This window comes from Eurosta solidaginis, chromosome 3 (genome assembly GCF_040869045.1).
Source record: "Eurosta solidaginis isolate ZX-2024a chromosome 3, ASM4086904v1, whole genome shotgun sequence".
Classification (NCBI taxonomy): domain Eukaryota; kingdom Metazoa; phylum Arthropoda; class Insecta; order Diptera; family Tephritidae; genus Eurosta; species Eurosta solidaginis.
The window spans coordinates 198,172,261-198,188,444 of record NC_090321.1 but is presented as its reverse complement, the minus strand read 5'-3'; the positions used below and the strand labels follow the sequence as shown (position 1 = coordinate 198,188,444).

Genomic DNA, 16,184 nt, shown 5'->3' with positions numbered 1-16,184 from the left:
TAATTTTGGCAACAGTTCTCCGATTTTGCGCTCAGGGATCCTACCAACCGAGCGTTGGAAACGGCATTCACTTATTTGTGAAAGATGAATAAAATTGAATTACGAGGAGGCTGAGCTGCATCAAGCAAGTTGCATTTCTATAATGTGCAAGTTCCTTTGCTATATGGGGATTTTGTTCCATAATTGAAACCAGTCTTTCAAGCTGTTGCTTTGTACTCACGACCTTGGACCTATATAAAATTAATTCAAATAGTTTAAAATTACTAGCAGGTAGTAAAAAAGTAGAACATAAATACAAAAAACTTACATTTTAAACAATTCTTTTTCTATTCGATACAGCATCGACTAAAAATTTCTATTCGCTTGAAAATTAGATACACAACGAAAATTTCGACAGAGATGAGTTGTCATAATACTAATTTCAAATTCGATTTTCGATGTTCGATAGCCACATTTTATTCGACTATGACTATGCCCCATAGTATTTGATTGGATGCTCATGATTTTAGTTTAGTGATTTTCAATTTTAAAGCAATTTTTTGTAGCAACAAAACATGTATGTATCTATGAAATCCTAGTTAGAGTACTGTCAATACTGCTTTGCCTTGCCGGGACCCCAAAAACCTTCCGGGCCCCAGGGCAATTGCCCTCGCTGCCCTCCCTCTCCTCGGCCCTGTTTGCGCGGATATAAATTTGGTCCCCAAACCGGTGTTGGACCCACTCAGGATAAGTTTTTATAAGCGCGGCCGAAGGGCGTCAATGCAGAAAGGTGTTCTGCGCAAAAATACTATGGATCCCACCCCCGGTTTCGGAGCGCTCCGGGGCCATTTTGCGGTTTTTTGGAAATATCTTTTGACAGAAATAAAATTTGCAATTTCCGCTTTCGGAATCGTTGGACGAGTGTTAGCAGTTGTGAGCTAAAGTAAAGAATTGCCAATTTTTGGGGTTTTCGTTAATATCTTTTGAACGAGCTAAAATATTTATTTTTTCCTTCGGATCCTTGCTGCCGAAGTCAATACACGTCTTTTGACACCTGCCTCTATATTTTTGGAAGCCTATTAGCATAGCCATGCTGTCGTTTAGAATTACCCAAAAGTTGGAAGATGGCTAATTTTTATGTCAGATGGCGCTAGTGCCGCCGATCTGCCGTTCTCTATACAAATACGTGCAATCTACTCATAAAGCAAAATATTGTGTTAAACGCATCTATACGAAGAATTGCTATGACGGGGCTTTTGCTTGATGTAAGCGTAAATATAACAGCAGGCAACACTTTTCGTTTGTGTTCAAGTTGGCTGTACTGAAAGAGCGCCAAAGCGAAAGATTATTTTTCTATTTGAAAAACGGCAAACGACTAGAAACGCTTTAAAATTCTTTTTTATTGTTAAAAATATAGTTATTGGCTGGCATATATTAGTTCAAAACTTGAGCATATAAATGGCAGGTGAATATGAAACTGCTTTCAAAGAAAGCCTAGAAGTGGCCACTGCTGCCATGCATAAATTACAACATCACTTTGATGCGCTGGAAGAGAGCACCACCAAAGATGGAAACAGACGTCAGCAACAATTAGCTATATTGGCATTACGTTCTATTTGTTGTGTTGCTGCAACACCTGAGGGCAAACACTATGGTGTTTATTGTGATACAGTGGTGCGCATTATAGCGAGGTACATGAAACCAACAATAGGCGCCAAATATTGGACTATGTACCTAGAACATTTGCGTTATTTGCATCACATCATTGCTGATAAGGTGGGTGTATTTTAGAGTAAATATCGAATTTTCTATTAATATTAAATAATTTGTTACACAGAAATTATTTAAAGAGGCATCAATGCTGTGCGATCTCATAGCTGGCTACGAAAACTATTTACAAACTGAAGGTGACTATAAGATTATATTGGGAATGTATCTACAACACTTGCTTTGTCAAAACAATCATATGCGTACAAACGCCGAGCTAGCTCAAGAGCATATTGTTAGCATATTGCGTGCACTTAAGGAATTATTTATACATATGCTGCAGTGTAACAAAGAATATAATTTTACATATCCAGAGTTAATCACCGATTTTGTGCAATATTTAGTGCCCAAACGTGTGTCCACAGTATTTACCTATCTCTCAACACTGCCGATTAATAAAACTCTAATGTATGATGCATTCTTCGCGTTACTTAAAGGTATACATACAGTGCAACCAACTAAGGAAGAGCTACAGGCACATTGTCAGCGTCATTTGGAGGCACTTACAGTTTTCTTTCAGCTAGATATACCTGACAGATTGCAGCAGCAGTTAGGTTTACGACATTTACGCGTATGCCGCGAGATGGCTGTTTTTGCCAATGACAAATGCGCTAATTATGTTTTCACGCTGCTATATTATCTTGTAAAACTTTTTTATGGTTTACCAAACCCAGGAGAATTTAAAGATATATATAAAGATTTAAGTGGAAAATTAACCACATTTTTTGAGCGCTACGGCGATACGTTGATGCAAGAACGTTGGTTTACGGATGTTCCTATTGTTGTAGCGATACTATTAACACATGTACAGCATCATCCCACTACACCATTTACTTTCTTTTGGCAGCATATGACAAGTGTTGAGTGTTATATAGCCCACTTGGATTTAATATTTTCATGCATTCGTTTGGCACCACGCATTGTTGAAACAAAATTATTAAAGTTTGATTGCTGCACAAGCACAAGAAAGCATACTATAATTTCTTTAGTTGTAAGCTCATTAGCGGCATATTCATCTTATGCTGCCACAATAACAAATGATAATGAAAGTGAAGAACTTTTTATTAGCTTTCGTACACAATTGCTCCTAGTAATGCGACATGGCGTAAGCGTTCTCGATTCGCTGGAATGTATAAACCCTGAATCGCCAGAATTGAAAATGGTCTATGCACGATTCGTACAACTTACCGTAGATATGCGTACACCAGCACAAATAAAATTATGCATGACACTCGCCGAATTTCTTATACGTATACGGCATAAAATCACAATTCATGATTGGACAATATTCCTTCGGCGTCTGTACAAAATGACATTGCAAGGATATGATGCCAAATTGACCGCCGATTTACATGCCGCGCATATTGCGTCAATGCTGCAAGAGCATGATTGGCCTGATATTTCGGCACTACGTTCACGAATTGGATATTTTCACACATCTTCGCCTCATATCGGGCCCGGTGAGTGCGTGCTGCAATTGGCTTTGCAAAGTCATAGTCCTTTTAAAGTTTTTCTCGATACAAAACAAAAACATTTATTACATTGGTTGGAGACGCAACAATTTCTTAAGTATCACAAATCAAATGAACAACTTCAAATAACGCTTATGGATTGTAGTCCTTCGCATTATAGCGCGGTGTTAGTTGGGCGTAGCACTGGCTATTTACTACCTACAGTAGCAATTCGTTTGCGTAAACTGGAAAATGAATTTGATGAAAAAGTAGAGAAAACTGCAGGGCTTACACGTGTGGAGTATCTATGTTGGGCTCACGTTAAGACAGCCCTTCTACACGATGCATTAAAGTTGCAAAAAGAAATATTGAAAGTGGATACAAAGTGTCAAGAGGATAATCTAGAAGAATTGCTGCAACGCAAAGAGTTTTCGTCAGTGAGGATAGCGCATGAGTTAAAACTAGTGAATCAAGCTAAAGCGGCTTTGCATGGATTTCGACTATTTTATGAGATGGTATAAAATATGAAACGTTAATAAAAACGATAAAACTATAACATTTAATAACATATTTTTTGTTTGTTGTAGGCTAATAGTGATCCTTTGATTATCATCGAAATCAGTATCGACTGGGAGGCTATTATTGAAGACTTGACATCCCTCGCACTTTATCTGCAACTCGCCGGCTATACGGACTTAGCCACACAAGCGTGGATTCTACACTATCGAATTGCAAACACAATTAACGATGATTTCAGTTCACTACGTAGTCTTTCTTATTTTTGCGAATACAGTGAATATTTTATGACTTTAAAAAATGAAATGAATTTAAACGTAGAGACTGCGCGCAAAGAAAGTTTTCTACTCAATGCCTTGCAACAACTGCCTATACTTCAAAAACGTTTCCAAAACTATATACTCTTGTATTTATGTCAATTGGGACGTTATCATGCACGTAATGGACACATTGTTTATGCACAGATTCTACTTAAACTAGTGAAGCAAGCACACGACGAGTTGCCCAATCAGCAAGGCAAATATAATGTAGTACTTGGCACAGTGGATGTGATTAAATTTCGTATTATGTGGAAGCATCTGGATGGTGATGAATCTGATATAAATAATCAGCTTATGCAACGTTGTTTATTACGTGATATGGAAGATCTATTAGAACGTTTTCGTGGCGATTTTTTCAAACTTTCTAGTAGTGATGTCATGTCTTATACCATTTTATTACTAAGTCTTGTAGAGCAAATCGCGGAATGTTCCGCAAATCGTTTATGTGATCAATTTGTAAACTCGTATTTTGCTGGAACTTTCAAGCTTTTACTACAATCCGGTTCAGGTTTACGTTTAATACAAATGCTTACTATGTGGACATGGATTAATTTGCAAATGGAGTATGTGAAAAAAGCGCAGGTAAATGTATAATAATAAATAGATTTAGAGTGACCCGACTTTCATGGGCAAGCAAAACTTTCATTAAATAAGTTCTTTATAATCATTCTATGTATTTAAATGTATGTATTTCCCATAGATCAAAGTGAAACTTATTGAATATATACTGGGCATAAAAAGCCTTGAAGTACTACGTCAAATAACTGAACAAGCTGCTGTGGAAAAGAAATTAAAAATGCCAACCACTTATACAAATACGGAATTATTACATTCGGGTATGGAACCGTTACGTAAAATGATACCACTACATGCATCACCAATTCAAATGGTATATATCTTATCTTCAACATTTTTTAATTACAATTATAAGTGTTATATTCTATTTTAACATTCCTATAGGTTAAGATGCAACTGAGTCCCTCTATACGAGGGGAAGGCAGCCTCAAGCGTTTTTTGCGTGTTCAATGTAGCGAAACCCTTAAACAATTCGACGTTTTAGAATGGAGTTATTTCATGGTTGGCTGCTTGAATGCGCGGCTACATTTTCTGGTTGAAGATTATGAGAATTTGGAAGATTTCTACGAAAGTAGTCAACAGTGGCTGCAGAGTTACGAACAAAATAAATTTTTACATATAAGTTTTCAGAACATACAACTTTTGAGTCTACAACATTACGTTAATTACTTACGTATGCAGCAAAAGTATGAAAAAGCATTGAACTGTCTTAATATAGCTTTAGTCAAATGCACAACTATGCGAGGAAATGTAGACACTGTATACCGCATAAACTTTTTGCTACAACAGAGCGCGTTGAAAATAGAAATGTGCACAAACAAAGAGAAGGAAAGGCGTGCTGGTTTGCGACGAGCACTCATTTTTAACGTCTCGCCAGAACTAAATGAACAGCCAGAAATTGGCGTTGTGAAGGCGACAACAGTCGTCACGGTAGCGCCAGCAAGTACACAAAAAAAGTTAACAAATCCAGCCTTCCAAATATATGGCAGCAATGGCAATACACCTGTGAGTACAGCAACTAAAAGCATAGCAAGCGCAACAAAAACTGTTAGTAAGAAAGAGAATATAGCACTTGTGAGCGCGAGAAAAACAAAAAAGAAATTGGCAGCAGAAATTGAATTTCAGCAAACTCCAGCAAAAACGAGCACAACAAATGGGAGGAACGGTACGAAATCTTTGACTGCACGTAAATTGCGTGCAATGAGAGCAGCAGCAGCAACTGCCGGCTCGTCCAGTAGCTCATCAAATTCTACACCTGATACAAACATTTTAAATCAATGTCAACGTATTGAAACAATGGATCTTATCGATAGCGATGATTCCAAGGAAAAAGAAAACAAAATGCCAAATGTGGTTAGCAAAACGAATAAATCGAATGCACACAAGGCAAATAAATTTGATGAAGGTGTTTTAAATATTTGTCAAAAAATTGAATCGATAAATCTGATAGAGCAAGATGAACCAAAATTAGTTTGGACCACAGCAAAGCCAAAAAGCCAAACACTCCATGAAATTATTGAAATAATTGACGATACAGATTGTGAGCTAAAAACACCCGAATCCATGCTTGGTAAACTAAGAGCGCCCCCAAAGACATCAAATGCTAAAAGTACAACTAAAAAAGGATCATGCATACCACAATCAGCACCCAAAAGTAGATCCAAAAAAACAGCTAATGTATTATCAACGGACGGCAATAGCCCCGTTGAAACTACATTTGTACCAAACGAACCACACATTCAAGTTGTCGAAAAGATCAAAATAACAGAGGATACCAAAGCCACAACAACTAAACTAAAAACTCGAACCAAAACTGAAGTTCGTACACTCAAAGTGATCACAAAAGAAACTGAAACTAAAATAATATCACCATATGCACAAACAGCAACAAAGGGTAAAGAAAACGCTGCTTCTGGCAGTAAAACGCGGGGTCGCCCGGGGGCAACACGAAAACGTGCCGGAAATGGTACCGAGGAAAATATAACACCATCCCTCACAGTGAGCAGAACGTTGAGCAGGCGTGCCAAACAATGACAGTGGTTTATATAATATAGAATTATGCTTAATATAGTTAAATTCTCTCTATTGCATTAATTTTATTTCTATTAAATTTTTTAGATTATTAAACTGTTTATATATATATTTTTAGTTGCATTTATTTAATAAATAAAAATTATGTGTCTGCATTAATTAACTGTCTAGACGACTTTTGCCGTTTCGTAACAAGTCACGCCATCCCAAGCCAAGGAACAAAAAGAATTAAAAATAGCAATAAAACTTCCTATTGGCCCTTACACCTTGTCCAAAAAACCCAAACACATAGCAGTATATTTGACGGATGCGTTTTCAAATATTACTGGTTACCCTCAGAAAAAAAGAATACGTAATGTATATTGAAAATTGAATTTTTTTTTTTATACTCAGTTGAGCAGAGCTCACAGAGTATATTAACTTTGATTGGATAACGGTTGGTTTTACAGGTATAAAGGAATCGAGATAGATATAGACTTCCATATATCAAAATCATCAGTATCGAAAAAAAATTTGATTGAGCCATGTCCGTCCGTCCGTCCGTCCGTCCGTCCGTCTGTCCGTCTGTCCGTTAACACGATAACTTGAGTAAATTTTGAATTGAATTTTTTTTTTTATACTCAGTTGAGCAGAGCTCACAGAGTATATTAACTTTGATTGGATAACGGTTGGTTTTACAGGTATAAAGGAATCGAGATAGATATAGACTTCCATATATCAAAATCATCAGTATCGAAAAAAAATTTGATTGAGCCATGTCCGTCCGTCCGTCCGTCCGTCCGTCCGTCTGTCCGTCTGTCCGTTAACACGATAACTTGAGTAAATTTTGAGGTATCTTGATGAAATTTGGTATGTAGATTCCTGGGCACTCATCTCAGATCGCTATTTAAAATGAACGATATCGGACTATAACCACGCCCACTTTTTCGATATCGAAAATTTCGAAAAACCGAAAAAATGCGATAATTCATTGCCAAAGGTGGTTAAAGCGATGAAACTTGGTAGATGGGTTGACGTTATGCCGTATAATAGAAAATTAGTAAGATTTTGAACAATGGGCGTGGCACCGCCCACTTTTACAAGAAGGTAATTTAAAAGTTTTGCAAGCTGTAATTTGGCAGTCGTTGAAGATATGATGAAATTTGGCAGGAACGTTACTACTATTACTATATATGTGCTAAATAAAAATTAGCAAAATTGGAGGAAGAACACGCCCACTTTTTAAAAAAAAAGAATTTTTTAATTCAAATTTTAACAAAAAATTTAATATCTTTACTGTATATAAGTAAATTAAGTAAAAATTCAACTCCAGTAATGATATGATGCAACAAAATACAAAAATAAAAGAAAATTTCAAAATGGGCCTGGCTCCGCCCATTTTCATTTAGTTTGTCTAGAATACTTTTAATGCCATAAGTCGAACAAAAATTTACCAATCCTTCTCAAATTTGGTAGGCGCATACATTCTATGACGGTAACTGTTCTCTGTGAAAATGGCGAAATCGGTGGAAGCCACGCCCAGTTTTTATACACAGTCCACCGTCTGTCCTTCCGCTCGGCCGTTAACACAATAACTTGAGCATAAACCGATATATCTTTACTACACTTAGCCCACGTACTTATCTGAACTCACTTTATGTTGGTATAAAAAATGGCCGAAATCCGACCATAACCACGCCCACTTTATCGATATCGAAAATTACGAAAAATGAAAAAAATGCAATAATTCTATACCAAATACGAAAAAAGGGATGAAACATGGTAACTGGATTGGTTTATTGACGCAAAATATAACTATGGAAAAAACTTTGTAAAATGGGTGTGAAACCTACCATATTAAGTAGAAGAAAATAAAAAAGTTCTACAAGGCGAAATCAACAGCCCTTGGAATCTTGGCAGGAATACTGTTAGTGGTATTGCATATATAAATAAATTAGCCGTACCCGACAGATGATTTTCTGGATCACCTGGTCCACATTTTTGTCGATATCGCGAGAACGCCTTCACATATACATCTAAGGGCCACTCGCTTTTAAAACCCTCATTAATACCTTTAATTTGATATCCATATCGTACAAACACATTCTAGAGTCACCCCTGGCCCACCCTAATGGCGATATCTCGAAAAGGCGTCCACCTATAGACCTAATGTCCACTCCCTCTTAAAATGCTCAGTAACACCTTTCGTTTGATACCCATATCGTACAAACATTCTAGAGTCACCCCTGGCCCACCCCAATGGCGATATCTCGAAAAGGCGTCCACCTATAGACCTAATGCCCACTCCCTCTTAAAATGCTTAGTAACACCTTTCGTTTGATACCCATATCGTACAAACATTCTAGAGTCACCCCTGGCCCACCCTAATGGCGATATCTCGAAAAGGCGTCCACCTGTAGAACTAAAGATTACTCCCTTTTAAAATACTCATTACCACCTTTCATTTGATACCCATATCGTACAAACACATTCTAGAGTCACCCTGGCCCCCCCCCCCCCCCCCCCCCCCCCCTAATGGCGATATCTCGAAAAGGCGTCCACCTATAGACCTAATGCCCACTCCCTCTTAAAATGCTCAGTAACACCTTTCGTTTGATACCCATATCGTACAAACATTCTAGAGTCACCCTTGGTCCACCTTTATAGCGATATCTCGAAAAGGCGTCCACCTATAGAACTAAGGATTACTCCCTTTTAAAATACTCATTACCACCTTTCATTTGATACCCATATCGTACAAACACATTCTAGAGTCACCCCTGGCCCACCCTAATGACGATATCTCGAAAAGGCGTCCACCTATAGACCTCATGCCCACTCCCTCTTAAAATGCTCAGTAACACCTTTCGTTTGATACCCATATCGTACAAACATTCTAGAGTTACCCTTGGTCCACCTTTATGGCGATATCTCGAAAAGGCGTCCACCTATAGAACTACGGATTACTCCCTTTTAAAATACTCATTACCATCTTTCATTTTATACCCATATCATACAAACACATTCTAGAGTCACCCCCGGCCCACCCTAATGGCGACTTTTCGAAAAGGCGTCCACCTATAGACCTAATGCCCACTCCCTCTTAAAATGCTCAGTAACACTTTTCGTTTGATACCCATATCATACAAACACATTCTAGAGTCACCCCTGGCCCACCCTAATGGCGACTTTTCGAAAAGGCGTCCACCTATAGACCTAATGCCCACTCCCTCTTAAAATGCTCAGTAACACTTTTCGTTTGATACCCATATCGTACAAACATTCTAGAGTCACCCCTGGCCCACCCTAATGGCGATATCTCGAAAAGGCGTCCACCTATAGACCTAATGCCCACTCCCTCTTAAAATGCTCAGTAACACCTTTCATTTGATTCCCATATCGTACAAACACATTCTAGAGTCACCCCTGGCCCACCCTAATGGCGATATCTCAAAAAGGCGTCCACCTATAGAACTAAAGCCCATTCCCTTTTAAAATACTCATTACCACCTTTCATTTGATACCCATATCGTACAAACACATTCTAGAGTCACCCCTGGTCCACCTTAATGGCGATATCTCGAAAAGGCGTCCACCGATAGACCTAAGGCCCACTCCCTCTTAAAATGCTCAGTAACACCTTTCATTTGATACCCATATCGTACAAACAAATTCTAGAGTCAGCCCTGGTCCACCTTTATGGCGATATCCCTAAATGGCCTCCATCCATAGAACTATGGCCTACTGTCTCTTAAAATACTCTTTAATACCTTCCATTTGATACACATGTCATACAACCACATTCCAGGGTTACCCTAGGTTCATTTTCCTACATGGTGATTTTCCTTATTTTGGCTCCATAGCTCTCAACTGAGTATGTAATGTTCGGTTACACCCGAACTTAGCCTTCCTTACTTGTTTTTTTTTGTTCCGAGGGAACCACCTTTCTATGATGCGCCGGGTTTGTTGCATGCGATTGGATATTGTTTACTGTTGTTCTTGGTGTTATTGTTGTCGTTGTTGTCGTTGTTGGCGTTGTTGTTGTAGCGATAACGACACTCGCCGAAGGCCTTGAGTAGTTCTATCGATGTTGATGGTCCTTTGCCGGATGCAGATCCGGTACGTTCCGATACCAAGACCGACCATCTCGGGAACGTTTTGTTATGACCACATGCGACCTTCTAGGCCATACCGCCCTTCCACCCCCTAGATCCATGAGGCGCTCGGGGTTGCTTGATCCTCGGCTGTTAATGAAACAGGATTCGTCACGGATAGGTGAGGTTGACAATTGGGTTTGGAGAAGCTATATATTGCGCTGGCAACCTGAAAGGGTTGCGCTACACAACCCCTTTGAATCTATGGGGTATTTTAGTTACCTCTTACGACAGGCATACCTACCTCGGGTATATTCTAACCCCCTAACCCGTTGGGGGTTATATTGTTTCCTCGTGCATCCCTGTGATCCAGAATACTAAGTCATCTGCGCACTCTTGTGTGTCAAATCCATTGGATTTCAGTAACTGAAGGAGGTCAGAGTACATCCCCTTGAGGGCATCCGCTAGTGGCCACACTTCACTCAGTTGCTCTTTCCAGCTCCAGACTGTTTTATTCTCTTAAGCATTGATGGCACCCAGCGAATAACTTTGGGCTTATGTTCTTAGAAATCATAGCTTTTTCGATAGCTTGATGTGTAGTGTTATCGCAAGCCTCTGTACTTATCCAAAATTTTATCCACCCTTTAGGAGGGACGAATTTATTTATGACCAAAAATTCTTTAAAAGTTTATTTTGTCATAAGTGTGTGTATCGGGCCCTTTTGAAAATTAAAACAAAAATTAAATTAGGAGTTGGTATTTTAACATACTCATACAACTTGGTTAAGGTAGGTGCATTGTTAACTAAATCGTGTTATAGAAAAGGGAATTTAAATCGTGTGCCACCTTGTCCTTCCAGCGGAGTGGGGGAGGGGGCCTCCTCTGCTTCGAAAGGCGGGTTCCGATAAGAATACTTTCTTAGCCGGAGCATCATCTTTCATTCGCATAAAATGGCCTAGCCAGTGTAGCCGCTGTGTTTTAATTCGCTGGACTATGTTGACATATGTCACGTACACCTGTTAGGGTGAATCCGCCCCTTTGCGCAATCAAGCCCAGTCGGTATAGTATGAGACTCTTAATCTCAGGGTCGTGGGTTGGGGCCCCACGTTGGATGCCATTATTATACGTATGTACGTGATGCTCGAACAACTGATGTTGTTGTAGCGATAAGGTTGCTCCACGAAGGCTTTGGGGAGTGTTATCGATGTGATTGGTTTTTTGCCGGATACAGATCCGGTACGCTCCGGTAACACAGCACCATTAAGGTACTAGCCCGACTATCTCGGGAACGATTTATGTGGCCACATTAAACCTTCAGGCCATCCCTCCCTTCCCACCACCAAGTTCCATGAGGAGCTCGGGGTCGCCAGAGCCTCGTCTGTTAGTGAAAGAGGATACGCCGCGGATATGTGAGGTTGACAATTTGGTTTGGAGAAGCTTTATATTGCGCTGGCAACCTGAAGGGTTGCGCTACACAGCCCCTTGAATATGGTATTTTAGTTGCCTCTTACGACAGGCATAACTACCGCGGATATATTCTGACCCCCTAACCCAACTCGTAGAGGTCCGTAAATTTTTCGAAAAACTTGTCTCTCGAACACTCCCAGAACCGCTACATCTGATGTTGTCACGGTCCATGTCTCCGCACCATATAGCAGATGGGTACGATGTGACTTGTAGACCATGATTTTTGTTGGCCGAGAGATGGTTTCAATAAGATATCTCAAAGTTAACTCAAGTTATCGTGACGGACGGACGAACATGGACATGGCTATATGAATTTATTTTTCACTATGATCATTCTGATATATGGAAGTCTATACTTATCTCAATTCCTTTATGTTGTTAAAAGCTACCGTTATGTCAACAATGTTAACGTTCTCTGGGAGGTTTGCACAACTAAGTACCTATAATAATAAAACAACCTAAATAAAAGAAAACAATCACAAGTTCGTTTCTTAAGTCTTTCGTTCATCGCAATATGCACCCACTACCACACAAAGGATTAATCCGCTTTCTTCCAGCTATTGACTTGCTGCGATAAATTAGTTAATGTTACGAATTCAACTAAACTTTTTGGATACATTTTTTTTATTTAATGGTAAAGAGCACCCAAATTGGCACAAAAACTTCGCCCGAATGCTTTTTTACTGACGTACAGGCTCATGATTGTACTATGCCAAAGGAGTGGCTTTTACGCTTAAGCAAATTATCTGCTTACTTTTGATGTGCGCGTATGAGATGCTCTAAATTATTTGCATAAAGGAAATGTTACAGTGACGTAGTGAGGGGGAGCAAGGGGGGCATCTTGACCGGTGCGCTACTCACAGGGGGCCGTAAAATGGTCCACAAAGCAGAACTTCCTAGATAATTTGTGTTTTTATTATATTTGATTTCTGGAAACAATTTTCTATATAACAAATACATATATAATAAATACAAATACAAATACATACTAAAAAATGCATGCATATATCCGGAACACTTGCGACAGATTGAAAGCATATATCTTTTGGCGGCCACCGTGGTGTGATGGTAGCGTGCTCTGCCTACCACACCGTATGCCCTGGGTTCGAACCCCGGGCAAAGCAATATCAAAATTTTAGAAATAAGGTTTTTCAATTAGAAGAAATTTTGTCTAAGCGGGGTCGGCCCTCGGCAGTGTTTGGCATGCGCTCCGAGTGTATTTGTGCCATCAAAAGCTCTCAGTGAAAACTCATCTGCCTTGCAGATGCTGTTCGGAGTCGGCATAAAACATGTAGGTCCCGTCCGGCCAATTTGTAGGGAAAATCAAGAGGAGCACGACGCAAATTGGAAGAGAAGCTCGGCCTTAGATCTCTTCGGAGGTTATCGCGCCTTACATTTATTTATTTAATTATATATCTTTTTTCTCACGTTCAACGTTGCGCTGGGAATAATTAAAAAATGCCCGGAGAATCGGCTAGATGTTGGTCGCTCTGCAGAATGTGAAATTTCTCGCGTGTCTCGATCGTCTCCAACTAGAAATACGTTCAAGATTTACACGACTACATGACCTTAATTTTAAATTTTAACTTCTCTTAGTCGTTGGAAATTTGTTTAAACAAGGATAATAACGACTTACAAAGAAATTGTAAGAACTTGGGTGCATTTTATAATACAGACTAGCAGACCCGTCAGACATTGTTCTGCCCTAAATTTGGTCTATCTGCATACATTTTAATAAGCTTTTTCCGTCTAATTTTATTTCGGCTTCTCAGGCATATTTATCAGTTTTGCCAGGTTGATGCGACCAAATCGAATATCACAATGAAAACTACTTTAAAGCTCTCAGCAACAGCTTTCATTTGATATCCATATTACACACACATTCTAGGGGTATCCGGGTCCACGTTTTGGCCTATATCTCGAGACCCTAGTCACCAATAGGAATGAAAACTACCCTGTACTAAGGCAGCCATCAACAGCTTTAATTTGATACCCATAATGTTAAAACACATCCTAGTGTTACCCTCATCCACGTTTTGGCCTATATCTCGAGACCCTAGCCATCCGCAGGTACAAAAAATACCCCGTATCAAAGTGCTCATAAACAGCTTCCATTTGATACCCATATTGTACAAACATATCCAAGGATTAGCCAGGTCCACGTTTTGATCTCAAGACCCTAGCCAGAACGGTATAAAAATTATCCTATGTCTGTCTCCTGATTCTAAGCTACCCCTCCACCAATTTTCAGCCAAATATGTGAATCCGTCCCTTCCTCTTCAATCACTCTTTATCTATTAAAAAAGCGCATCAAAATCCGTTGCGTATTTTTAAAGGTTTAAGCATTCAAAGGGACTTTGTTTTATACTATGTAGTGATGTACATCCAAACATATGTACCTAAAAACCGACGCCCGAAGTTAAATAACGCAGTGACTGCTATATATGTACAAAGTTTTATTGAAAGTTTATGAGTTATAGCTGTGTAAACAAAAATTTTATGATATTTTACTAAATTTTGGCAATTTATATAAACTGTACCATCTCACGTAGCTAAGCTTTCAAAAGTAAAAAAACCGTTTTAAAATCGGAGCATTCTGTGCGAAGTTATCTGCGTACATGACATTTAGTGACTTTATTTTATAAGATTTATAATTATTATTATATTATACTAGCGGCCCGGTACGTGCTTCGCTACGTATAATGTGAAATATTAAATCAAACTCATTTATTACAAAAAAAAAGATATTTTATTATTTGCTAGCTATTTTAAAACTTAATCCAAAACATTTGGATAAACAATATTTTTTCTTTTTCCATTTTGAGTATGAATAAAACAAACGGCTGGGGGTACCGACTCTGGAACAGGCAACATAAAGTTGGCCATGTGAAAAACATGATTCCTCCAAATTCACACCACAAACGTTAAGTATTTGCCCTTGGGCTTTGTTTACGGACATCGCAAATGATAAACGCACAGGATATTGTAATCGTTTGAATTCAAATGGCATATCAGTTGGAATCATAGGGATACGCGGTATTAAACAAACTTCTCCTTTTGATTTACCAGTTAAGATCGTAGCTTCAATCAAATTTGGAAATAAATTTTTCACTGCCAACTGGATTAATATTTTGCAATAATATAATCAAAGAACTCACTTTCAGATTCAAACAATGCGGTGGCATACCAGCCGGTTCTAATGAATTTAAAAATTCAATTGGATAATTCATTGCCTCATCTTGATTCATAGCACTGTCAATTGATTTATATGTCGTGACTACACCTGGGAGTTTTGCTTGAATTTGAAAATTAATGGCATTGATATGAATGTTTTTCGGTGCTAAAATGGCGCGTTCTCTCAACCAATCATGATTTATGTAATTCTGAAGAATATTTGGAAAAACACATTCAATCAATGCATCTATCGATTGTTCGGTACAGTGTTCAATCCGTTGCTTCTGTCGATTTGTATTTGTAGGTGAATACGCATATTAATGTTCAGTGTCAATTTTTGTACATATCTCCAAAGAACTGATGACTTCAAACAGGCATTTATTTCATCAGCACGAGTTGACCGAGGAATAACACGCAATGTTTGTCGAAAATCACTTTTGCCATAGCAGAATTACTTGAAATATTGCAAGTTGGAGTTTCAATCACCTTTATATTCAATGGCAATTTTAATGCAGGGTGTGCTGTCCGACCACCTTCTAATAATGTAGCAGCAATTCCCGAAGATGCAAGTGCCAATGCAATTTTCTGTTCCGATCGAATAGTCGCTAAAATCAGTGATATAACGAACGTTTTGCCTGTACCACCAAGAAGTATAATCCACCTGCATTATTGGAAATTACTTTCATGATTTAGTCATATACATGTTTTTCCTGAATATTCATTTTGGTTATATTCGATTGTACAAATAAACGCAAATCATTAGAATTGAATTCCTGCTCACGTTGCAATTCACGATCAAACAGATCATTCATCTCACGATTTGGTGCGATC

The 16,184-nt window shown here is 38.7% G+C and overlaps 2 protein-coding genes across 3 annotated transcripts in view; one reads left to right on the top strand and one right to left on the bottom strand.

Moving 5' to 3' along the window:
• The window catches only part of LOC137244871 (putative sodium-coupled neutral amino acid transporter 10), a 121,213-nt gene that overhangs the window by 63,375 nt on the left and 41,654 nt on the right, over nt 1-16,184 (bottom strand). The window contains exon 1 of one of the 2 annotated variants that reach the window (XM_067774544.1): nt 5,283-5,377. The exons of the other annotated variant lie outside the window; for it this stretch is intronic. Within the exon in view, the coding sequence (XP_067630645.1) occupies nt 5,283-5,309 (27 nt within the window). The 5' untranslated portion in view covers nt 5,310-5,377. Of the gene's footprint in view, nt 1-5,282; nt 5,378-16,184 lie in introns of those variants that run through there. 2 annotated transcript variants of the gene reach the window in all.
• On the top strand, nt 1,292-6,799 carry thr (three rows). The gene is made up of 5 exons (XM_067774531.1): nt 1,292-1,755; nt 1,817-3,712; nt 3,785-4,615; nt 4,734-4,922; nt 4,994-6,799. Exons 1-5 carry the CDS (start codon nt 1,438-1,440, stop codon nt 6,641-6,643), a joined length of 4,884 nt encoding a protein of 1,627 aa, XP_067630632.1. The 5' UTR covers nt 1,292-1,437; the 3' UTR covers nt 6,644-6,799.